Source organism: Carcharodon carcharias, chromosome 30 (assembly GCF_017639515.1).
Source record: "Carcharodon carcharias isolate sCarCar2 chromosome 30, sCarCar2.pri, whole genome shotgun sequence".
Lineage (NCBI taxonomy): Eukaryota > Metazoa > Chordata > Chondrichthyes > Lamniformes > Lamnidae > Carcharodon > Carcharodon carcharias.
In genome coordinates this window covers 5,395,333-5,417,298 of record NC_054496.1, presented here as the reverse complement: position 1 = coordinate 5,417,298, position 21,966 = coordinate 5,395,333, and the positions used below count along the sequence as shown (strand labels likewise).

Here is a 21,966-nt window from a genome sequence, read left to right as displayed (position 1 = left end):
ATGCTACATTCACTGAACTGTAACCATTGCCTGAGTACAAGGTCCTAACTGTTAATGGTTTGTTAATTGATTGTTAATTATATATTAATGGTCTGTTAATTGGGTTATTAAGGTTAAGGATATAGTGGAGGACATTGATTGATTAGGTGCCTCAAGTACATGTTAAAAAAGACTCCTGGGACACTGGCTACTGTTTAGGGAGGAAGCAGACATTTGTAATGTTGCATTCTGCAAACAAGCCTAGTACTCTGTAAACGATCGGTGTCTGGTCTCCTAATTCACCAACTGGCTTCAGAGTGAATTAACACCAACACAGGAACCTCAGCACATTGCAGGTGTCCCCACCCTTATATAAAAAAATGACTGCAATTAGTATAAATTAGCATTAGCTTAGCATACAATAGCATAAATCAATCATAATTAGCATCATCTACTTCCCTTTTATAGGTGTGAATTTGATCCTGAAACACGCCCACTCCCTCATTAGCGAGGGTCTTTTTCTGAACCTGCCCGGGGTTTGCTCTCTTTCCTAGGGGATAGTGTGGGTCAGTCAATCCTGACTCAGTTGAAAGGTCACCCACCACCTGTGGAATAAACAAAAGCCACTGTTTCAACTGTTGTCAAAGAATGGAGATGACACGTGATAACATCTGACATAGGGAAAATGTTAGAAGCTACTGTTAAAGAGGTTATAGCAGGGCACTTAGAAAAATTCAAGGCAATCAGGCAGAGTCAACATGTTTCTGTGAAAGGGAAATCATATTTAACCAATTTATTGGAGTTCTTTGAAGGAGTCAAATGTGCTATGGATAAAGGGGAACCGGTGGATGTACTGTACTTAGATTTCCAGAAGGCATTTGATAAAGTGCCACATCAAAGGTTATTGCAGAAAATTAAAGCTCATGGAGGTAACATATTGGCACGGATAAAAGATTGGCTGGCTAACAGAAAGCAGAGAACTGGCATAAGTGGGTCTTTTTCTGGTTGACGAGTGGTGTGCCACAGGGATCAGTGTTGAGGCCTCAACTGTTTACAATTTATATAAATGACTTGGATGAAGGGAGTGAAGGTATGGTTGCTAAATTTGCCGATGACACAAAGGTAGGTAGGAACATAAATTATGAAGGGCACGTAAGGAGGCAACAAAGGGACATATTTATGTTAAGTGGGTGGCAAAGATCTGGCAAATGGAACATACTGTGGGCAAATGTGAAATTGTCCAGTTTGGCAGGAAGCATAAAAAAGAAAGTTATTATCTAAATGGTGAGAAATTGCAGAGCTCTGAGATTCAAAGAGATCTGGGTGTCCTAGTTCGTGAATTACAAAATGCTAGTATGCAGGTACAGCAAGTAATTAGGAAAGTTAATGGAATGTTATCATTTATTGTGAGGGGAATTGATTTAAAAAGTAGGGAGGTTATGTTTCAGTTGTACAGGGCACTGGTGAGACCACATCTGGAGTACTGTGTTCAGTATTGGCTTCCTAATTTAAGAAAAGCTGTAAATGTGTTAGAAGCAGTTCAGAGAAGGTTTACTGGACTAATACCAGGAATGGACAGGTTGTCTTATGAGGAAAGGTTGGGCAGCTACTGGAGTTTCGAAGAGTAAGAGGTGACTTGGTTGAAACTTTTAAGATCCTGAGGGATCTTTGCAGGGTGGATGTGGAGAGGATGTTTCCTTTTGTGGGAGAGTCTAAATAACATGCCACGAATACTAGGGAACTAAGGGTCTAGTGAGGAGGAGGAATTGAAGGAAATTATTATTACTCAGACTAAAGCGCTGGAGAAATTAATGGGACTGAAAGCCAATAAATCCCCTGGACCTGACCATCTACATCCCAGGGTGCTAAAGGAAGTGGCCCTGGAAATAGTGGATACATTGGTTGTCATCTTTCAACATTCCGTAGATTCTGGAACAGGTTCGGCAGATTGGAGGGTGGCAAATGTAACCCACTATTTAAAAAAGGAGGGAGAAAACAGGGAATTACAGACCTGGTTAGTCTAACATCAGTAGTAGGGAAAATCCTAAAGTCCAATATAAAGGATGCGATAACAGGACACTTGGAAAATATCAACAGGATTAGACACAGTCAACATGGATTTATGAAGGGAAATCATGTTTAACAAACCTACTGGAGTTTTTGAGGACATAACTAGCAGAATAGATAAGGGAGAACCAGTCGATGTGGTGTGTTTGGATTTTCAGAAAGCTTTAGATAAAGTCCTACATAAGAGGTTAGTGTGTAAAATTAAAGCACATAGGATTGGGGGTAATATATTGGCATGGATTGGGAATTGGTTAGCAGACAGGAAACAGAGAGTAGGAATAAATGGGTCTTTTTCAGAATGGTAGGCAGTGACTAGTGGGATACTGCAGGGACCTGTGCTTGGGCCCCAGCTATTCACAATATATATCAATGATTTGGATGAGGGATCCTAATGTAATATTTCCAAGTTTGCTGACGACACAAAACTAAGTGGAATGTAAGTGGTGAGGAGGAGGCTAAGAGGCTTCAAGGAGATTTAGACAGGTTGAGTGAGTGGGTAAATAAATGGCAGATGCAGTATAATGTGGATAAGTGTGAGGTTATCCACTTTGGTAGGAAAAACAGAATGGCAGAGTATTATTTAAATGGTGATAGATTGGGGAATGTTGATGTACAAAGGGACTTGGGTGTCCTTGTACATCAATCACTGAAAGCAAGCATGCAGATGCAGCAAGCAGCTAAGAAGGCAAATGGTGTGTTGGCCTCCATTGTGAGAGGAATTGAGTACAGGAGCAAGGATGTCTTACTGCAGCTGTACAAGGCCTTGGTGAGACCACACCTGGAGTATTGAGTGCAGTTTTGGTCTCCTTATCTAAGAAAGGATATACTTGCCATAGAGGGAGTGCAGCAAATGTTCACCGGACTGATTCCTGGGATGATAGGATTGTTGTATGAGGAGATTGGGCTGACTAGGCCTGTATTCACTGGAGTTTAGAAGGATGAGAGGGAATTTCGTTGAAAAGTATAAAATTCTGACAGGGATGGACAGACTGGATGCAGGGTTGATATTTCCTTTGGCTGGGGGGCCTAGAACAAGGGGTCACAGTCTCAGGATATGGGGTAAACCATTCAGGACTGAGATAAAGAGAAACCTCTTCACTCAGAGGCTGGTGAACCTGTGGAATTCTCTAACACAGAGGCTGTGGAGGCCAAGTTACTGAATATATTCAAGAAGGAAATAGATAGATTTCTAGACTCTAAAGGCATCGAGGGATATGGGGAGAGTGGGAGTATGGCGTTGAGATCGAGAATCAGCCATGATCATATTGAATGGTGGAACAGGCTCAAGGGGCTGAGTGGCCTATTCCTTCTCCTATTTTCTATGTTTCCATGTAACTGGGGCGTCACTGTTTAAAAATAAGGGGTCGCTCATTTAGGATAGGGATGAGGAGAAATTTTTTCTCTCAACAGGTTATGAGTCTTTGGAACTGTCTTCCGCAAAAGGTGGTGGAAGCAGAGTCTTTGAATATTTTTAAGGCAGAGCTAGATAGATTCTTGATTAACAAGGGGCTGAAAGGTTAACAGGGCCGGGCAGGGATGTGGGTTGAGGTTACAATCAGATCAGCCATGATCTTATTGAGGTTTGAGGGGCTGAATGGCCTACTCCTGCTCCTCGTATGTATGTATGTATGTAATAAACTCATCAATATTACACCATGTGTGATATTCTTTAAGCTGTATATCACTGTTCATGAATCTCTAGCATCTTAACAGTTGTGCCTTTTGACATCCATAATCTTAGACTAAATCCATGGTTTGTTTAATGGATTGTATTCAGGAGTCAGTGAGTGATTGACAGAGAAATGACGATACTGACACAGGCCATTCAGCCCATCCAGTTTGTGCTGGTGTTTACCCTTCACACCGGCAGTATCACAATCCCATGTACCCATCCTGTTCCCATGTCCCTTCACCCACTCTCCTATCCGACCTTGTCAGGGCTGTTGACACCATCTCTGTTTCACTCACTGACTCTGGCAGTACATTCCACACACTCACAACCCTCTGTATAAAGCTTTGTCCTGATCTCTGTCCTCAATCTTTTCCAATTAATCTTCTATGCCATTCAGCTCCTCCCAAAAAGTACTTCAGCTTTCGTAAAGCGTGTTTGGATGTCCTGAAGTTGTGAAAAGTGCCATAGTTATCTCATTATAACCCACTAGCAGTTCAGGCATGGCTCCCAAAGAATGGTCACATGTTCTTGGACTGAGAGGGGAGAGGCAAGGCTTTGAGAGATGAGGGAAAGATATAAGAAAAGGAAAGCATTAGAGCTAAAATCTCGTTCTGGGAGTGTTTGATGGGGACAGCATAGAGGGAGATTTACTCTGTATCTAACCCCGTGCTGTACCTACCCTGGGAGTGTTTCACGGGGACGGTGTAGAGGGAGCTTTACTCTGTATCTAACCCCGTGCTGTACCTGCCCTGGGAGTGATTGATGAGGACAGTGTAGAGGGAGCTTTACTCTGTATCTAACCCCGTGCTGTACCTGTCCTGGGAGTGTTTGATGGGGACAGTGTAGAGGGAGCTTTACTCTGTATCTAACCCCGTGCTGTACCTGTCCTGGGAGTGTTTGGTGAGGACAGTGTAGAGGGAGCTTTACTCTGTATCTAACCCCGTGCTGTACCTGCCCTGGGAGTGATTGATGAGGACAGTGTAGAGGGAGCTTTACTCTGTATCTAACCCCGTGCTGTACCTGTCCTGGGAGTGTTTGATGGGGATGGTGTAGAGGGAGCTTTACTCTGTATCTAACCCCGTGCTGTACCTGTCCTGGGAGTGTTTGGTGAGGACAGTGTAGAGGGAGCTTTACTCTGTATCTAAGCCCGTGCTGTACCTGTCCTGGGAGTGTTTGATGGGGACAGTGTAGAGGGACCTTTACTCTGTATCTAACCCCGTGCTGTACCTGCCCTGGGAGTGTTTGATGGGGACAATGTAGAGGGAGATTTACTCTGTATCTTACCCCGTGCTGTACCTGTCCTGGGAGTGTTTGATGGGGACAGTGTAGAGGAACCTTTACTCTGTATCTAACCCCGTGCTGTACCTGTCCTGGGAGTGTTTGATGGGTTCAGTATTGTATTTCATCTGCTCAATTGCTGTAATATTCATCCCTGTTCCCAACCAGATGTTTCTCCAGCTGCTTTATTGGCTCTGGGTTGTTTCCTGCATCGCAGAGACTGACAGTGGAGAGTGTTTGATACAGTTTTTGTGTGTGTGTCTCTCTCTCTCTTACAGTTTGATGGAGACAGGATAGAAGAGCAGGTGTTTGAAGATATCACAGTGACAGTGGATGGAAAACTCACCCCAAACAAACAGCCAGTGGCAGGTGAGTGCCAGTGGAAGGCCTGTGCCAACTGTGCCAGAGGGGCAGGAGTGAGGGGTCAGGGCAGGAGTGAGGGGTCAGGGCAGGAGTGAGGGGTCAGGGCGGGAGTGAGGGGTCAGGGCGGGAGTGAGGGGTCAGGGCGGGAGTGAGGGGTCAGGGCGGGAGTGAGGGGTCAGGGCAGGAGTGAGGGGTCTGGGCAGGAGTGAGGGGCCTGGGAAGAGGGCGGGTACAGGGCAGAGGGGGGACTCAAGGCAGAGTGAGGAGAAGGAGCAGAGGGAGGGAACGAGTCCGAGTGAGGGGATGCGGCAGAGGAAGGAGACAGGGTAGAGATGAGGGGAGAGTGTCTGATTGCCCACCCCCTGATGCCAGACAGATTGTAATTCCTGAAATCCCTCTCATTCCTGAACTCGCTCTCATCTCGAATGGTCACACCAGGATCTGATTGGCTCCCACACTGGGGTCAGTAAGTGGAACTCCCAGCTTTCAGAGCAGGACTATAGCTGAGTTACTCTTACAGAGAGCTGGCACGCACAATCAGATAGGCTGAATGGTCTTCTTCTGTGCTGTGACCATTCTCTGAATGTCCAGCCTGAGGGAAGGCCAGGTGTTGGCTCCCAGGACCAGGCTGAGCTGAATGAGGTGTCTCCCCTGATGTCCAGGACTCTGCCCTGGGGCTAATGTTGCTGCTAAATTGTAACTGGATGCTCCAGCAGATTCAGAGCATTGCACTCATGCACACAGGACTTACATCTTCATTTTTTTCTCACTCAATCATTGACATTTCATTCTCACTTTGCATTATTTTTAGTGCTCTGGTTAACACGTGTGTTAAATTCTGGTTTTCAGAAGTGAAGATTTAAAGGGTTTAAAATAAAGCTAGGGGAAATAAACACAAATTAAAACTCACCGCCAGAGTTAACAGAACCCTTTAATAGCAGTCTAAACTTGACTATCGAGAGTTAAATGTCGCCTAAAGCGCAGGGAGGAAGTGGCTTGGGAACAGTAAATCTCTGGGAATATTGTGTTAAGTGTTGTGATGATACAGGTGCCTGAAAGCAGGATTGTTTAATTCTTCTGTCTCTCTCCCTCTCTTTCCACTCAGGCCCCAGTGAACTCGATCTCTGTCTGATTACTGATGTCAACTCAGATACTGAGGAGCAGGTAACAGCAATAAATTCACTGTTGTCCGTCCATGTCTGCCCTTCCTTCCCCACACCCCCCTCCCTTTTTCTAAATTCACCCTTGAGAATATTCCGCAAGCACCTGTTGCCCTTTCCCTTACTCTGACCCTGAGGAACCCACACGGAAGCTAGAGAACTATTCGACTCTGAAAGGCAGAACCTGAGCACATCTGCCCAACACACCCAGCAGCAGGAACATTGAGCAGTGGTCTGCAGTGGGTCTAGCTGTGCTGTGACTGCCCTGCTGGGCTGTGTAGTGTTTACCAGCTAAGCCCACAGTGTCCATTCTTCGGGGCTGTGTGTTGGGTGTCTCAAGACGTCACGGATTCTGACATTCACTCAAATCCAGCCCCCGGGGCAGTGGTTGAAAAGGAATTAGACCCTGGGTTGACTCTATCTCTCCCTAGCCCAGAGTCCCGAACCAACTGAGAGAGAGAGAGAGAGTAGGGGGCTGGAATTAAAAGCACATCAATAGACCTTGTCTCTAAATTGCCCTGTGAGACACCTTCCAGGACAAGGTTCCTTTAAAAGATAAGGGTGCCTTTCTGTGATGTGCAGCCTATTTTGCTGTGGTTGGATTGGAACGCTAACATTGGGAGAGATTGGTTCCCATGGAGACTCATCAGCCCAAATGCTCAGTGATGCAGTAGTTTCACAGTCTCCCTTCCCAACCCCATCCCCCATCAACTGAGGATCCCAAAACTTCCCTGTGGCATTCCCAACTCTCCGAGGTCGGCCTGGACTCTCCACAAATCATGAAAGGTTCACCTTTTGGACATTCCTGAACAGGAAACTGGGAGAAAAAAACATTGGGGCATTAAAACTCATTTTTAATGTGTCTTTTTCCTTTACTTTGAACATTTCTGATTATTATTTATAAGAAATAATGGAAATGGACAGGATATTTGACTGGGTGAGGCATGTAAGGACATGTAATAAAATCTCCAGGATTACATTAAATCAGAGTTGGCAACCCAATTTCCTTCAATATTTCCATGGAGGCTGCTTCCTGAACCAATCAAATCCCACCTCAAACTTTCAATATCCTTATTTTAGCGAGGGATCAGAGTGCTGGGTGGAGAGAGAAAGAGACGGCAAATGAGAGAAAGAGAGAGAGAGAGGGAAAGGGGGAAACAAAACAGAAAAACTCCATCCTTCTCTCTCCCTCCTTCTCTCTCTTCCCATCTCTCTCTCCCACTATCCTCATCCCTCTCTCCATCCATCCCTCTCTTCCAGCTGAGTGTGAGAGGGATGGAGGAATGGGGAGAGAGAGGGATTGGGGGGAGAGAGAGGGATTGGGGGGAGAGAGAGGGATCGGGGGAGAGAGAGGGATTGGGGGGAGAGAGAGGGATTGGGGGGAGAGAGAGGGATCGGGGGAGAGAGAGGGATTGGGGGGAGAGAGGGATGAGAATGGTGGGAGATGGGGATGGAGGGAGAGAGCGATGGAAGCAGTGAGAAAGATGGCGGGAGAGAGGGGGATGGAGGGAGAGAAGTATGAGGATGGAGGGAGTGAGAAAGATGGAGGGAGAGAGGGGGATGGAGGGAGAGAAGTATGAGGATGGAGGGAGTGAGAAAGATGGAGGGAGAGAGGGGGATGGAGGGAGAGAAGTATGAGGATGGAGGGAGTGAGAAAGATGGAGGGAGAGAGGGATGGAGGGAGAGAGAGGAATGGCAGGAGAGAGGGATGAGAATGGTGGGAGATGGGGATGGAGGGAGAGAGGGATGGCAGGAGAGAGGGGGATGGAGGGGGAGAAGTATGAGGATGGAGGGAGTGAGAAAGATGGAGGGAGAGAGAGGGATGGAGGGAGGGGGGATGGAGGGAGAGAGGGATGGAGGGAGAGAGAGGAATGGCGGGAGAGAGGGATGAGAATGGAGGGAGAGAGGGATGGAGGGAGAGAGAGGAATGGAGGGAGAGAGGGATGAGAATGGAGGGAGAGAGGGATGGAGGGAGAGAGAGGAATGGCGGGAGAGAGGGATGAGAATGGTGGGAGAGAGGGATGGAGGGAGAGAGAGGAATGGCGGGAGAGAGGGATGAGAATGGTGGGAGAGAGGGATGGAGGGAGAGAGAGGAATGGCGGGAGAGAGGGATGAGAATGGAGGGAGAGAGGAATGGAGGGAGAGAGAGGAATGGAGGGAGAGAGGGATGAGAATGGAGGGAGAGAGGGATGGAGGGAGAGAGAGGAATGGCGGGAGAGAGGGATGAGAATGGTGGGAGATGGGGATGGAGGGAGAGAGAGGAATGGCGGGAGAGAGGGATGAGAATGGTGGGAGATGGGGATGGAGGGAGAGAGAGGAATGGCGGGAGAGAGGGATGAGAATGGTGGGAGATGGGGATGGAGGGAAAGAGGGATGGAAGCAGTGAGAAGGATGGAGGGAGTGAGAAAGATGGAGGGAGAGAGGGATGGCAGGAGAGAGGGGGATGGAGGGAGAGAAGTATGAGGATGGAGGGAGAGAGAGGGATGGAGGGAGGGGGAATGGAGGGAGAGAAGTATGAGGATGGAGGGAGTGAGAAAGATGGAGGGAGAGAGGGGGATGGAGGGAGAGAAGTATGAGGATGGAGGGAGTGAGAAAGATGGAGGGAGAGAGGGGGATGGAGGGAGAGAAGTATGAGGATGGAGGGAGTGAGAAAGATGGAGGGAGAGAGGGATGGAGGGAGAGAGAGGAATGGCAGGAGAGAGGGATGAGAATGGTGGGAGATGGGGATGGAGGGAGAGAGGGATGGCAGGAGAGAGGGGGATGGAGGGAGAGAAGTATGAGGATGGAGGGAGAGAGAGGAATGGCGGGAGAGACGGATGAGGATGGAGTGAAAGACGGATAGTGGGAGAGAGGGAGACGGGGCTGGAGGGAGAGGGGGATGAGAGAGAGAGATGGCAGGAGAGGGAGGGATGGAGGGAGAGAGGGATGGAAGGAGCGATACAGTGAGGGGAGACTATGAAAGAGAAAGAGCGGAGAGTGGAAGAGAGATGGACTGGTGATCGATTGCTGAATAGCTGTGCCCCATTAGAAAGGGCAGAAGGCAGCTGATCAGCTTCGGGCCCAACCCAGTCCCTCGGAGCAGGAGCAAGTGTGGGAGCTCCTGACACCGTCTGCATTGGACAATTACATTCCCGTGACAACCTCAGGAAAAGCTTTCAGTTCTCCGGAGAAAGGTTTGACACAATAGGGCCAGTGTTTTGGAGAGACATTGTTCTGTGGCTGTTCTCTCTCTGTTCCCTCTCTTCAAAGCCCTGAGTGTAATTTAGCAACAATCACAAGCTGCCTTTGAGTAATTGTATGGAGGAGTGAATTCAAATATATTTAGAATCAATTTGGTTGCACAACGCACCGACACAAAACCACCTTCCTCTACGGGCAAGTTGACTGGCTAGCCAGGGACAGGAGCTAAGCTGTATCATGTAGGGTTACCGACCCTTGTAGAATAGTCCAGGAGGCTCCAGGAATTCATCTCCTGGACACAGAGGAAAATCCCTAGGGGATTAATAGTGTTGCCTAATGGTTCCTTTGCACACCTTCGTTCATTAGGTCCAAAAATATTGGAGATGGGGGAGTGGCCGAAAGGGAAGGGCCGTTTGACTGGGGGTGGGGTGGAGGGGCGAGAGAACGGTGTTAGCCAGAGGTCCATGTGATGGAAGCTCCGGGAATATGCCCGACTGGAGTTGCCGACCCAACTGACCAGTGCTGCTGGGACAGATGAGGAGCTGCCTGATACTAACTGGAGTTTGTCAGAGGTGAGCTAGACCAAGCGAAGGAAGGAGGGAGTGTGCCAGGCTCACGGAAAAGAAAGAGTTTGTTTAGGGAACAGCTGTGGTTTTGGCGGGGGGGGTGGGGGGGTCTCGAGTTTGGTTGTGTGGCTAGCAGAGACTGCCTGGCTGGGAATGTGATAGGATCCATCTCAGTCTGGGGTTCAGGTCACTAATGGGGGAAGTCTAGGTTGTCTGAACATCTGCTGGCAGAGCTGGGCCAACATGTGAGTCTGGGGCTTTACAGCAGCTCGCCTGTGAAGCCTTTGTAGATTGAATAGCCCGTCATCATTCAGCACCAGGGCTGCGAGGCACCATAAGGTTGTTGATGCCCACACAAGCTTTGGAGGTGAGGTGAAGGGGGTGGAGGGGAGGGGGTTGCCTCGGGGGAAGCTGATAGGTAGGGTAGGCCTGCCTCTTCCTTCCCTTCACCAGCACAGGCATGATGGGCTGAAGGGCCTCTTCCTGTATGTTCTCTGATTGAATGTGGTGAGCTTGTGGAGGTTGTGGGGTTGTAGACGATGGTTTCAGGCTGGTTAATAATATTCTCTCTTGCTTGGTCTGTTGCAACAGGCTGGAGATTCTGCCTCTGGTGACGAGTCCCTACAAGGTCAGTAATGATAAAAACATAGAAACTAGGAGCAGGATTAGGCCATTCGGCCCTTCGAGCCTGCTCCACCATTCATTATGATCATGGCTGATCATCCAACTCAATAGCCTGCTCCCGCTTTCTTCCCATATCCTTTGATCCCTTTCACCCCAAGAGCTGTATCTAACACCTTCCTGAAAGCATACAATGTTTAACTACTTTCTGTGGTAGTGAATTCCACAGGCTCACCACTCTCTGGGTGAAGAAATTTCTCCTCATCTCAGTCCTAAATGGTCTACCCCATATCAGAACATTAACAGCCACAGACAACGTGTTGGAGATACAGTCCAGCCCTGAGAGGGGACGGGGTGGTGGGGGGGAATGAAAAACTCTCGACATTGTGGAGGAAAGCAAACTTTCCTTTTCTTCAATGCACCCTAGAGTCAGAGGGAGGTCTGCTCACCATCAGAGCACACGTATGATCCGGTACCTGGTGTATCATAGGTAGTATGTGGGCAGTGTGAGATTGTGGGGGTGTGCTGAGGACAGTATTTATTTCTGTGTTTGCACATGGGTGCAACTGTAAGTTTCCTGTTACAGGTGTTTATGTCTGAATTGCAAATCACTCCCACATAAATTCCAAATTGTCACAAGTTTTCAGGTGTCACAGTCACATAGAGATGTCTGCATCACAATTAAAACAGTGATAAATATACAGAAAACAAGTTACCTACAGCGAAAGCTCACCAGTGTCAAAGCACCACTTAATTACCACCCCAAGCCACATTTTAAAAGAGAAAAAAACTGTTTCTATTTCCTTTCCTGCTGGTTCTTTCTGACCTCTAATTGACCTGTGGATCCAAGTAAGACAGTTAGCCTCTGTGTGATCGGGGAAATCAGATGCTGTGTCCTGAAACACACTCACTTTCCCACAAGTGTCATACACTGGATGTCCCTGATGGAGAGCATGTGAATTGACTGGATGGGAGCAATGCCATTGGGGGCAGGGTAGTTAATAAGCAGACACACTTTGTTGCGATGGAACACTATCCTGGGTAGTGTCATCAATGCCTCAGTGGGTAGTTCTCTTGCCTCTGGGTGAGAAGGTTTGGGTTCAACCCCCAATCCAGAGACTTGAGCACCAAGTCTGAAACTCTAGTGCAGTACTGAGGGAGTGCTGTACTGTCAGAAGGTCAGTACTGAGGAGGTGCTACACTGTCAGAAGGCCAGTATTGAGGGGGTGCTGCACTGTCAGAGGGTCAGTACTGAGGGCTAGTGCTGAGGAGGTGATGCACTTTCAGAAGGTCAGCACTGAGAGAGTGCTGCACTGACAGAGGGGCAGTATTGAGGGGGTGCTGCACTGTCAGAGGGTCAGTACTGAGGGAGCGCTGCACTGTCAGAGGGTCAGTATTGAGGGGGTGCTGCACTGTCAGAGGGTCAGTATTGAGGGGGTGCTGCACTGTCAGAGGGTCAGTACTGAGGGAGCGCTGCACTGTCAGAGAGTCAGTATTGAGGGGGTCCTGCACTGTCAGAGATGTCTTTGAGATGAGACTTTAAACCAAGGCCCACCTACTCCCTGAGGTGGATATCAAAGGTCCCATGGTGTTATTCAAGAAAGTCCTACCTGGTGATCTGGCCATTTATTTATCCCTCAAATGACATCACTCAAACAGATTATCTGCTCTTTATCACATTGCTGTTTGTGGGATCTTGCTGTGTGCAGATTTTCTACATTACAACAGTGACTACAGTTCAAAAGTACCTCACTGGCTGCAAAGTGCTTTGGGATGGTCTGAGAGAGTGAAAGGCACTATAGAAATGTAAGTCTGTTTCCTTTTATATCAATCTTCGGCAGTCATGAAAGAAATGCCACAATCGACATGTCACTGCCGAGACCTTCTCAGTTTTAACTTCAAAATGCAACGGAACTAGTCCAGTTCAGGACAATAAAGGTCCGGGCACAGCGTGTGTGCGAGCTTCTGAAGGTGAGAGAAATCAGTCAGAAAGGGATTCTCAGCCACACATGAAAGCAGACAGCAGGAACCCACCTGATATCAAATACCCTATGCTTTGTGCCTCTGGAGCCTCACTGCGTCTTGTACTAGCCGCTCTGTAGACCAGTGTGACCTGAAGGCACCACACAATGTGTGAGTTTAGATGCAAAGAGTGCCCTGTCATGCTGAAGTAGGCACAGACCCAGGGGGCAGGGACCAGCGGCGCTGCAGATACCAAGCTCCTGTGGATTTGCACACCATTCAATTCATGCAAAAAAGCGAAAATGTCAAAGAGCGAGAGAAACAGTTCAACACAGTCAATGCTTTATTTCGTTCAGTTGTTTTATTTAGATATATTTCATGTGTGAGATATTTTCTGTTGATCTGGAGCTAATCAGTCTGACAGTCGGAGAGAGTCGATTTCACATTGAGAGGAAGAGTTATGAAAGTCATTTCATTGTCCTACACTTTCAACCTGCATTCTTTGATTTTTAAAAAAAATTATTATTTCACAGGAAGTGGGTGTTGCTGGCTAGGCCAGCATTTACTGCCCAAAGTATTGCCAAGTAATATTGTCACTGGACTAGTAACCCAAAGACCTAGGGTAATCCTGTGGGAACCGGGGTTCGAATCCCACCATGGCAGATGGTGAAATTTGAGTTCAATAAAAATCTGGACTTAAGAGTCTAATGATGACCATGAAACCATTGCTGATTGTCATAAAAGCCCATCTGGTTCACTTTAGGGAAGGAAATCTGCCGTCATTACCTGGTCTGGACTACATGTGACTCCAGACCCACAGCAATGTGGTTGACTCTTAAATGCCCTCGGAACAAGGACAGTTAGGGATGGGCAATAAATGCAGCCAGCAAAGCCCACATCCCATAAGTGACTAAAAAAAAGTGCCCTTGAGAAGGTGGTGGTGAGCTGCCTTCTTGACCCGCTGCAGTCCATGTGGTGTAGGTACACCCACAGTGCTATTAGGGAGGGAGTTCCAGGATTTAGACCCAGCGACAATAAAGGAAAGGCGACATATTTCCAAGTCAGGATAGTGAGTGACTTGGAGGGGAACTTACAGGTGGTGGTGTTTCCATGTGTCTGTTGCCCTTGTCCTTCTAGATAGTAGCAGTTGCAGGGTTGGAAGGTGCTGTTGAAGGAGCCTTGGTGAATTCCTGCAATGCATCTTGTAGATGGTACACACTGCTGTTACTGTGCGTCAGTGGTGGATGGAGTGAATGTTTGTGGATTGGGTGCCAATCAAGCGGGCTGCTTTGTCCTGGATGGTGTTGAGCTTCTTGAGTGTTGTAGGAGCTGCACTCATCCAGGCAAGTGGGGAGTATTCCATCACACTCCTGACTTGTGCCTTGTAGTGGTGGACAGGCTTTGGGGAGTCAGGAGGTGAGTTACTCATCACAGGATTCCTAGCCTCTGACCTGCTCTTGTAGCCACAGTATTTATATGGCTAGTCCAGTTCAGTTTCTGGTCAATGGTAACTCCCAGGATGTTGATAGTGGGGGATTCAGTGATGGTAACGCTATTGAATGTCAAGGGACGATGGTTAGATTCTTTCTTGTTGGAGATGGTCATTGTCCAGTACTCCTGTGACGCAATTGTTTATCTTGAAGTATCTTACAGAACTCAGTATTAAAGATGCTTTCCCAGGATATGAAAGCTGTCTCACTCTTAACCTCTTCTGGCCTTGATCTAACCAACTAATAACGTTTGAAACACTTTCCATATCGTATACTTTATGTCCAGATCATTTTCCTGTCTAACTCTTCACCCAACACACACACTTCTCATAATAGCAATTTCACGAGAGTCGCAATATCTGCAGCTTCTGAACGCACTTTGCCACAAACAATGAAGGATTCAGATCCTCACTCTTTTGATGGCCTTACCCAGTGCTCACCTCAGTGCAGCATTGTTGGAGGTGCCATCTAGTTTAGGGTTAGGTCTTTCTGTTCAGGCAGGTGTAAAAGATTCCACAGTACTGTTCTGAAGACAGGGGAGTTATCTCCAATCTCATGGTCAATATTCCTCCCTCAATCAACAGCAGCAAATACAGATTAACTGCTTAGTCCTTTCATTAGTTGTTTGTGGGAGTTTCTTGAGCATAAATTGGCTTCTCTGTTTTACTGCATTACAATAGTGACTGCACTTCAAAAAATAATTACTTGGCTGTGAAATGCTTTTGGATATTGCAGATTTGATAAACTAATATATAAATGCAAATTTCTTCTTAACACCACTTATCCCTTTTTAAGGGGCTTTAGAACAAATTAGGATTATACATATATTGGTATAGCCTGGAACAACTTTGCTGTTTTAGAACCATAGAACCAGAGAAAAGTTATGGCACAGAAAGAGGCCATTCAGCCGATCATGAGAAAGAAAAAGTTCTTAAAAAACTAGCCGCCCATTCTAATCCTACCTTCCAGCACCCAGTCCGTAGCCTTGCAGGTTACAGCACTTCAGTTACAGATCCAGGTACCTTTTAAATCAGTTCAGCATTTCAGCCTCTACCACCAAACCATGCAGTGAATTCCAGGTACCCACCACCCTCTGGGTGAAGAGGTTTTTCCTCATGTCCCCTCTAACCCTTCTACCAATCGCCTTAAATCTGTGCCCCCCTCGGTAATTGACCTCTCCACTTGTGGAAACAGGTTTTTCCTGTCTCCCACATCTAGGCCCCTCATAATCGTCTACACCTCAATTAGGTCACCCTTCAGCCTCCTTTGTTCTACGTGAAACAACCCCAGCCTATCCAATCTCTCCTCATAGCTGCAATTTTCAAGCCCTGGCAACATTCTTGCAAACCTCCTCTGTACTCTCTCCAGAGCAATTACGCCCTTCCTGTAATGTGGTGACCAGAACTGTACACAAAACTCCAGCTGTGGCCTAACTAGCGTTTTATACAGTTCCAGCATTGCATCCCTGCTTTTGTATTCTATACCTTGTTCAATAGAGGAAAACGCTTTGGAAAACACTTTGGCTTACCGAGAGGGGCTCTATTGTTAAAGTATTAGTGCAAATAGAGACTCTTTGTGTAACACACTCAGTCACATTTCACCATAGATTATATACTCATTTAAACAAATTAATTAGGCAAATTTATTCTGGATTCTTGCTGTTGACTTATTCCCAACGTTGATCTTGCTCATTCTGATTCCCACTTTCTCAGTAAAACCCATAGAGAAAATGAAACGTTATAAACTTTCGAGTGGTTCCAAGTTGGAGTGAATGCAGGTACGTTTTAACATTTTAATCAATGATTTTTCCTTTCACACTCACATTTCCAGGTCACAGTTGGAAAACAATCCACAAGTTTCTCAGAAAATTAGGGCCTGAATATCTGCAGCCTCTTAACTGTCTGTAACCTTTAGCATATACATGTTTATCTTGATGTAGGAAATTATGTGTTTTACAGGGTGTAACGCTTTTGTGGTTATAACTCAAATTCTCCCCTGACTTCCTGGGAGCAGTAACCAGGGGAGGTTTGCTGTTAGTTTCACTTTAAATGTTGAGTTTTGTCACTGTCAGTATCAGAGGAAAACAGCAATTTTATGATATTTTACTGAAATGGAGCCAAAAATCTACAATTGCTTATCACCTGCATCCCTCATTAACCAATAGCAGATACCCTGTAATTAATTCCTTGCCTACCCACACAGTTTATCCATCTCCCTACACTACAACATGACTGCACTTCCAAAAGATCTTCAAAAAATCCTGAGGTTGTGAAAGGTGCAATAGATATGCAAATTTATTCTTTCTTTCATCTGTACATGGATATAAATCCTGACTTTGTCTTTGAGTTGAACACTAAGATGAAACTGCCTTGTCAGTTACTTGGAGTTAGTGCTACCCTTATTAGACTACTTGCTTTGATATTGAAGTGACCAATGTTCATGTTCCTTAAATCTCTAGCCCCTATATTGTCTACTTTAGTAATGTGGGGATATTCTCTGCCTTTCTGATGTCCAGTGTTCCTTAAAGCTTCAGGATAATAATTTTCACACTTTAACAATCAGAGGCGTAATACTTTATGACATCATCAATGAAGATGATCTCAGCAGGGTCGAGCAGGTCACTGGACCCCCCGCTGTGACAGGTAGTTGATTCTATACATGGCCTAGCATTAAAGCCCACACACTGCACAGGCTGGAGGAGAGCATGATTAAAAGATGTGGTAAAACAGCAAGATTAGGAGATGGCACATATGTTTTAGAAATGGCTGTAGGTTGCAGATGGAAAGCTAAGGCTGAGGGAGGAGAGCAGTTCCACTCTTTATAGAGGCCCGGAGTCAGAACAAGGTTGGAGAAAAGATGGTGTGAAGATTACTGATCCCAACAGAGTGAGGATTCAGAGGCCAGGAGGATCAACATTGCTGGAATTTGGGAGGAACGAACGTGGAGGATTCGGAGGAACAACGAGCACAGTGACATCGACAGAGTCAGGGAAGAGAACAGTATCTGGTTACATTGACAGTCTGATAGATGGACCACTGTCCTGCCTGTATCTCATCATACAGTTCCTAGAGTACAAAACTTTGTTCAGTCATACATTGGTTCATTGCAAAGCTTTACTGCATAGTCTACCCTTTCACCCAGCCTGTTACACTTTGCTCAATGCCACAGTGCTTAGATGTGGTCCAGCCAATGTACAGCACAGTGGGTGATGCCTGGGTCTCCTACTGTTAAGTCATAATGGCTGGGTGACCAGTAGAGAAACAAGAAAAAAGGCAAACAGCAGTGACACTGCGGAGGTTGTACTCACTGGGAGATATCAGGAGCCAGAACACTAGACAGAAGAGTGGAATGGGGAACTGTAAAAGTGGTGACTCTGTGCAGATTAGTGATGAAGTCAAAGGTAAATTCTGGAAAAAAAATCAAAACCAGGGAATGCTTCCTTGACCCAAAAATGAAAAAGAAAACCTCTTGTTGACACCAGTTACAATCACGGCCAAAAATCTGACTTATCCAACACACCATGAGAGATGAATGAGTGAAAATTCTCTTCATTGCTCTAATGTTCACCCATCCTTCAAATGAGACACCATTGAATCTCAATGAAATATGATGAGATGTTTGAGGGGAGGTCCATGACTGGAGTACACTAGTCCAGTACAGCAGGCTGACAAATTTCTCTGGAGACTATTCCCAGGAATCCAATGTCTGAGATGAGGCAGCTCACTCCTGTTACTGCTCCATATCTACCAGATGGCTTTTTGGAGTAGCTTGTGGTGGAACCCACTAGGGAACAGGCAATTCTAGATTTAGTGATGTGTAATGAGGCAGATTTGATAAGGGAGCTTAAGGTGAAGGAACCCTTAGGAGGAAGTGACCATAATATGATAGAATTTACCCTGCAATTTGAGAGGAAAAAGCTGGAATCAGATGTAACGGTATTACAGTTGAATAAAGGCAACTACAGTGGCATGAGGGAGGAGCTGGCCAGAATTGACTGGGAGATGAGCCTAGCAGGAAAGACAGTGGAACAGCAATGGCAGGAGTTTCTGGGAGTAATTTGGGAGACACAGCAAAAATTCATCCCTAGGAAGAAGAAGCATCCTAAAGGGAGGACGAGGCAACCATGGCTGACAAGGGAAGTCAGGGACAGCATAAAAGCTAAAGAGAAAGCATACAATGCGGCGAAGAGCAGTGAGAAACCAGGGGATTGGGAAGCTTACAAAGACCAACAGAGGACAACTAAAAAAGAAATAAGGAGGGAGAAGATTAAATATGAGGGTAAACTAGCCAGTAATATAAAAGAAGATTGCAAGAGTTTTTTTAGATATATAAAGGGTAAGAGAGAGGAAAAAGTGGACATTGGGCCGCTGGACAATGACGCTGGAGAAGTAGTAGTGGGGAACAAAGAAATGGTGGAGGATCTGAATAGGTACTTTGCGTCAGGCTTCACAGTGGAAGACATGAGTAACATTCCCAAAGTTCAAGAGAGTCGGGGGGGGGCAGAGGTGAGTATGGTGGCCATTACCAAGGAGAAGGTGCTAGGAAAACTGAAAGGTCTGAAGGTGGATAAATCACCTGGACCAGATGGATTACACTCCAGAGTTCTGAAGGAGATAGCTGAAGAGATAGTGGAGGCGTCAGTGTTGATCTTTCAGGAATCACTGGAGTCAGGGAGGGTCCCAGAGGACCGGAAAATCGCTAATGTAATCCCCCTGTTTAAGAAGGGAGTGAGGCAAAAGACAGGAAATTACAGGCCGATTAGCCTGACCTCGGTCGTTGGTAAGATTTTAGAGTCCATTATTAAGGATGAGATTTCAGAATATTTGGAAGTGCATGGTAAAATCGGGCAAAGGCAGCATGGTTTCATCAAGAGGAGGTCATGCCTGACAAATCTGTTAGAATTCTTTGAAGAGGTAACAAGTAGGTTAGACAAAGGAGAACCATGGATGTTATCTACTTGGACTTCCAGAAGGTCTTTGACAAGGTGCCGCACAGGAGGCTGCTCAGTAAGATAAGAGCCCATGGTGTTAGAGGCAATGTGCTAGCATGGATAGAGATTGGCTGACTGGCAGGAGGCAGAGAGTGGGGATAAGGGGTCCTTCTCAGGATGGCAGCCGGTGACTAGTGGAGTTCCGCTGGGGTCAGTGTTGAGATCACAACTTTTCACTTTATACATTAATGATCTAGATGAAGGAACTGAGGGCATCCTGGCTAAGTTTGCAGATGATACAAAGATAGGTGGAGGGACAGGTAGTATTGAGGAGGTGGGGAGGCTGCAGAAGAATTTGGACAGCTTAGGAGAATGGGCAAAGAAGTGGCAGGTGGAATACAACATGGGGAAGTGTGAGGTCATGCACTTTGGTAGGAAGAATGGAGGCATGGATTATTTTCTAAATGGGGAGAGAATTTAGAAATCTGGAGTGCAAAGGGACTTGGGAGTCCTAGTCCAGGATTCTCTTAAGGTTGTGTCGGTAGTTAGGAAGGCAAATGCAATGCTGGCATTTATTTCGAGAGGACTAGAATATAAAAGCAGGGATGAGCTGCTGAGAGTTTATAAGGCTCTGGTCAGACCACATTTAGAATATTGTGAGCAATTTTGGGCCCCGTATCTCAGGAAGGATGTGCTGGCCCTGGAGAAGGTCCAGTGGAGGTTCATGAGAACGATCCCAGGAATGAAAGGCTTAACATATGAGGAACGTTTGAGGACTCTGGGTCTATACTTGATGGAGTTTAGAAGGATGAGGGGGGATCTGATTGAAACTTACAGAATACTGAAAGGCCTGGATAGAGTGGACGTGGGGAAGATGTTTCCATTAGTAGGGGAGACTAGGACCCGAGGGCACAGCCTCAGAGTAAAGGGAAGACCTTTTAGAACAGAGATGAGGAGAAACTTCTTTAGCCAGAGAGTGGTGAATCTATGGAATTCATTGCCACAGAAGGCTGTGGAGGCCAGGTCATTGAGTGTATTTAAGACTGAGATAGATAGGTTCTTGATTGGTAAGGGGATCAAAGGTTATGGGGAGAAGGCGGGAGAATGGGGTTGAGAAACTTATCAGCCATGATTGGATGGCAGAGCAGACTCGATGGGCCGAATGGCCTAATTTTTGCTCCTATGTCTTATGGTCTTATATCACCACTCCCTGGATCCCGTAGTGAATTGTGTAGGCCTGGAGATTTGGATGGGGCTGTTCTGAGCACTGGTGCCTCATTAATGGGTAAATCCTAAATCAAAATACAGAGATCGGGTAGGAATCTATGGCATCAGTTAGACTGGACAAAATGGGAGTTATTCCCTGTTTAATGTATTATCAGTTAGTACCAGGTGACAGAGCGATTTGATCTAATGATTAGGAACTGGGCTGGAATCTGTCCAAACATCCTTATATTCATCAGAAGGAGAAATCAGTAAGGAGTAAGTCTGCTGGACTGTAAACTACTTCATGTCAGGCAGGTTAGGTTAAAATTCAGGGAATTCTAACAATCTCAGGTTGTCCCAAAGCTCTTTACAATCAATGAACAACTTTGGTAACCAATTTACACATAGGGAGCTCCTTGTTTTAGTAGTGTTGATTATTATTGGCCAGGATGTTGGGGAGAACTCCCCTGCTCTTTTTTAGGATAGTGATGTGGGATCTTTTATATCCAACTGGGAGAACAGATGACTCTCGGTTTAATATCTCCCCTGAAAAATACTTCTGCCCGTGCGGCTGTCTCTCCGACAATGCAGCACTCCCTCAGTACTGACTCTCGGACAGTGCAGCACTCCCTCAGTACTGACCCATTGACAGTGCAGCACCCACGCAGTACTGACCCTCTGACAGTGCAGCACCCATGCAGTACTGACCCTCTGACAGTGCAGCACTCCCTCAGTGCTGACCCTCTGACAGTGCAGCACCCACTCAGTACTGACCCTACGACAATGCAGCACCCACTCAGTACTGACCCTCCGACAGTGCAGCACCCACTCAGTACTGAACCTCCGACAGTGCAGCACCCACGCAGTACTGACCCTCCGACAGTGCAGCACTCCCTCAGTGCTGCATTGGGAGTGTCAGCTTGGATTTTATACTTAACACTCTGAATTTAGATTTGAACCCCCCTACCTTCTGATTCAGAGGTGAGAGTGCTACCCACTTAGCCGAGGCTGACACAAGTCAGTATGTTGTAAACAGAAGCAGAGATAAATGCCTGGCCCAGTTATTCGGGTGCCACACTGCCCAGTTTCCAGCTGCTGAGCCAGTTTTACACGCTTACAGACTCCCTCTGGTGGGCAGGTAGTCCACATTCACCCTTCTTGTGTCATTGATTCACTCTGATAATGGACAGGTTTCACAATGTGTGGCCATGAAACCAATGGACACTATCAATGAAAGATGTCACTGGGGTGGGGGGAGGGGTGTCAGCAGATGGGACCCCTCCTGTGATTCAACACAATGTGCAAATAAGAACAGCAAACAAGTGAAGAAAATTCAACAGCGGAAAATGTTTTAACCATGAAATTCTAAATATCTCTTTTACAGAAAAGCTGAAAGTCACTAAAATTATCTTTGTAATTGGTGAGTAAAATAAATCTTCCACCTTTCTCTGGAACCTAGTGTCAAGCTGTTTTTATGGGCAGACTGTATGTA

General features: G+C 46.4%; 1 protein-coding gene across 1 annotated transcript in view; it reads left to right on the top strand.

Moving 5' to 3' along the window:
- LOC121271200 (adenylate kinase isoenzyme 5-like) overlaps positions 1-21,966 on the top strand; it is a 45,405-nt gene that overhangs the window by 16,648 nt on the left and 6,791 nt on the right. The window contains exons 7-10 of the mRNA XM_041176979.1: positions 5,275-5,365; positions 6,465-6,523; positions 10,857-10,893; positions 21,859-21,894. Of these exons, the coding sequence (XP_041032913.1) occupies positions 5,275-5,365; positions 6,465-6,523; positions 10,857-10,893; positions 21,859-21,894 (223 nt within the window). The remainder of the gene's footprint in view (positions 1-5,274; positions 5,366-6,464; positions 6,524-10,856; positions 10,894-21,858; positions 21,895-21,966) is intronic.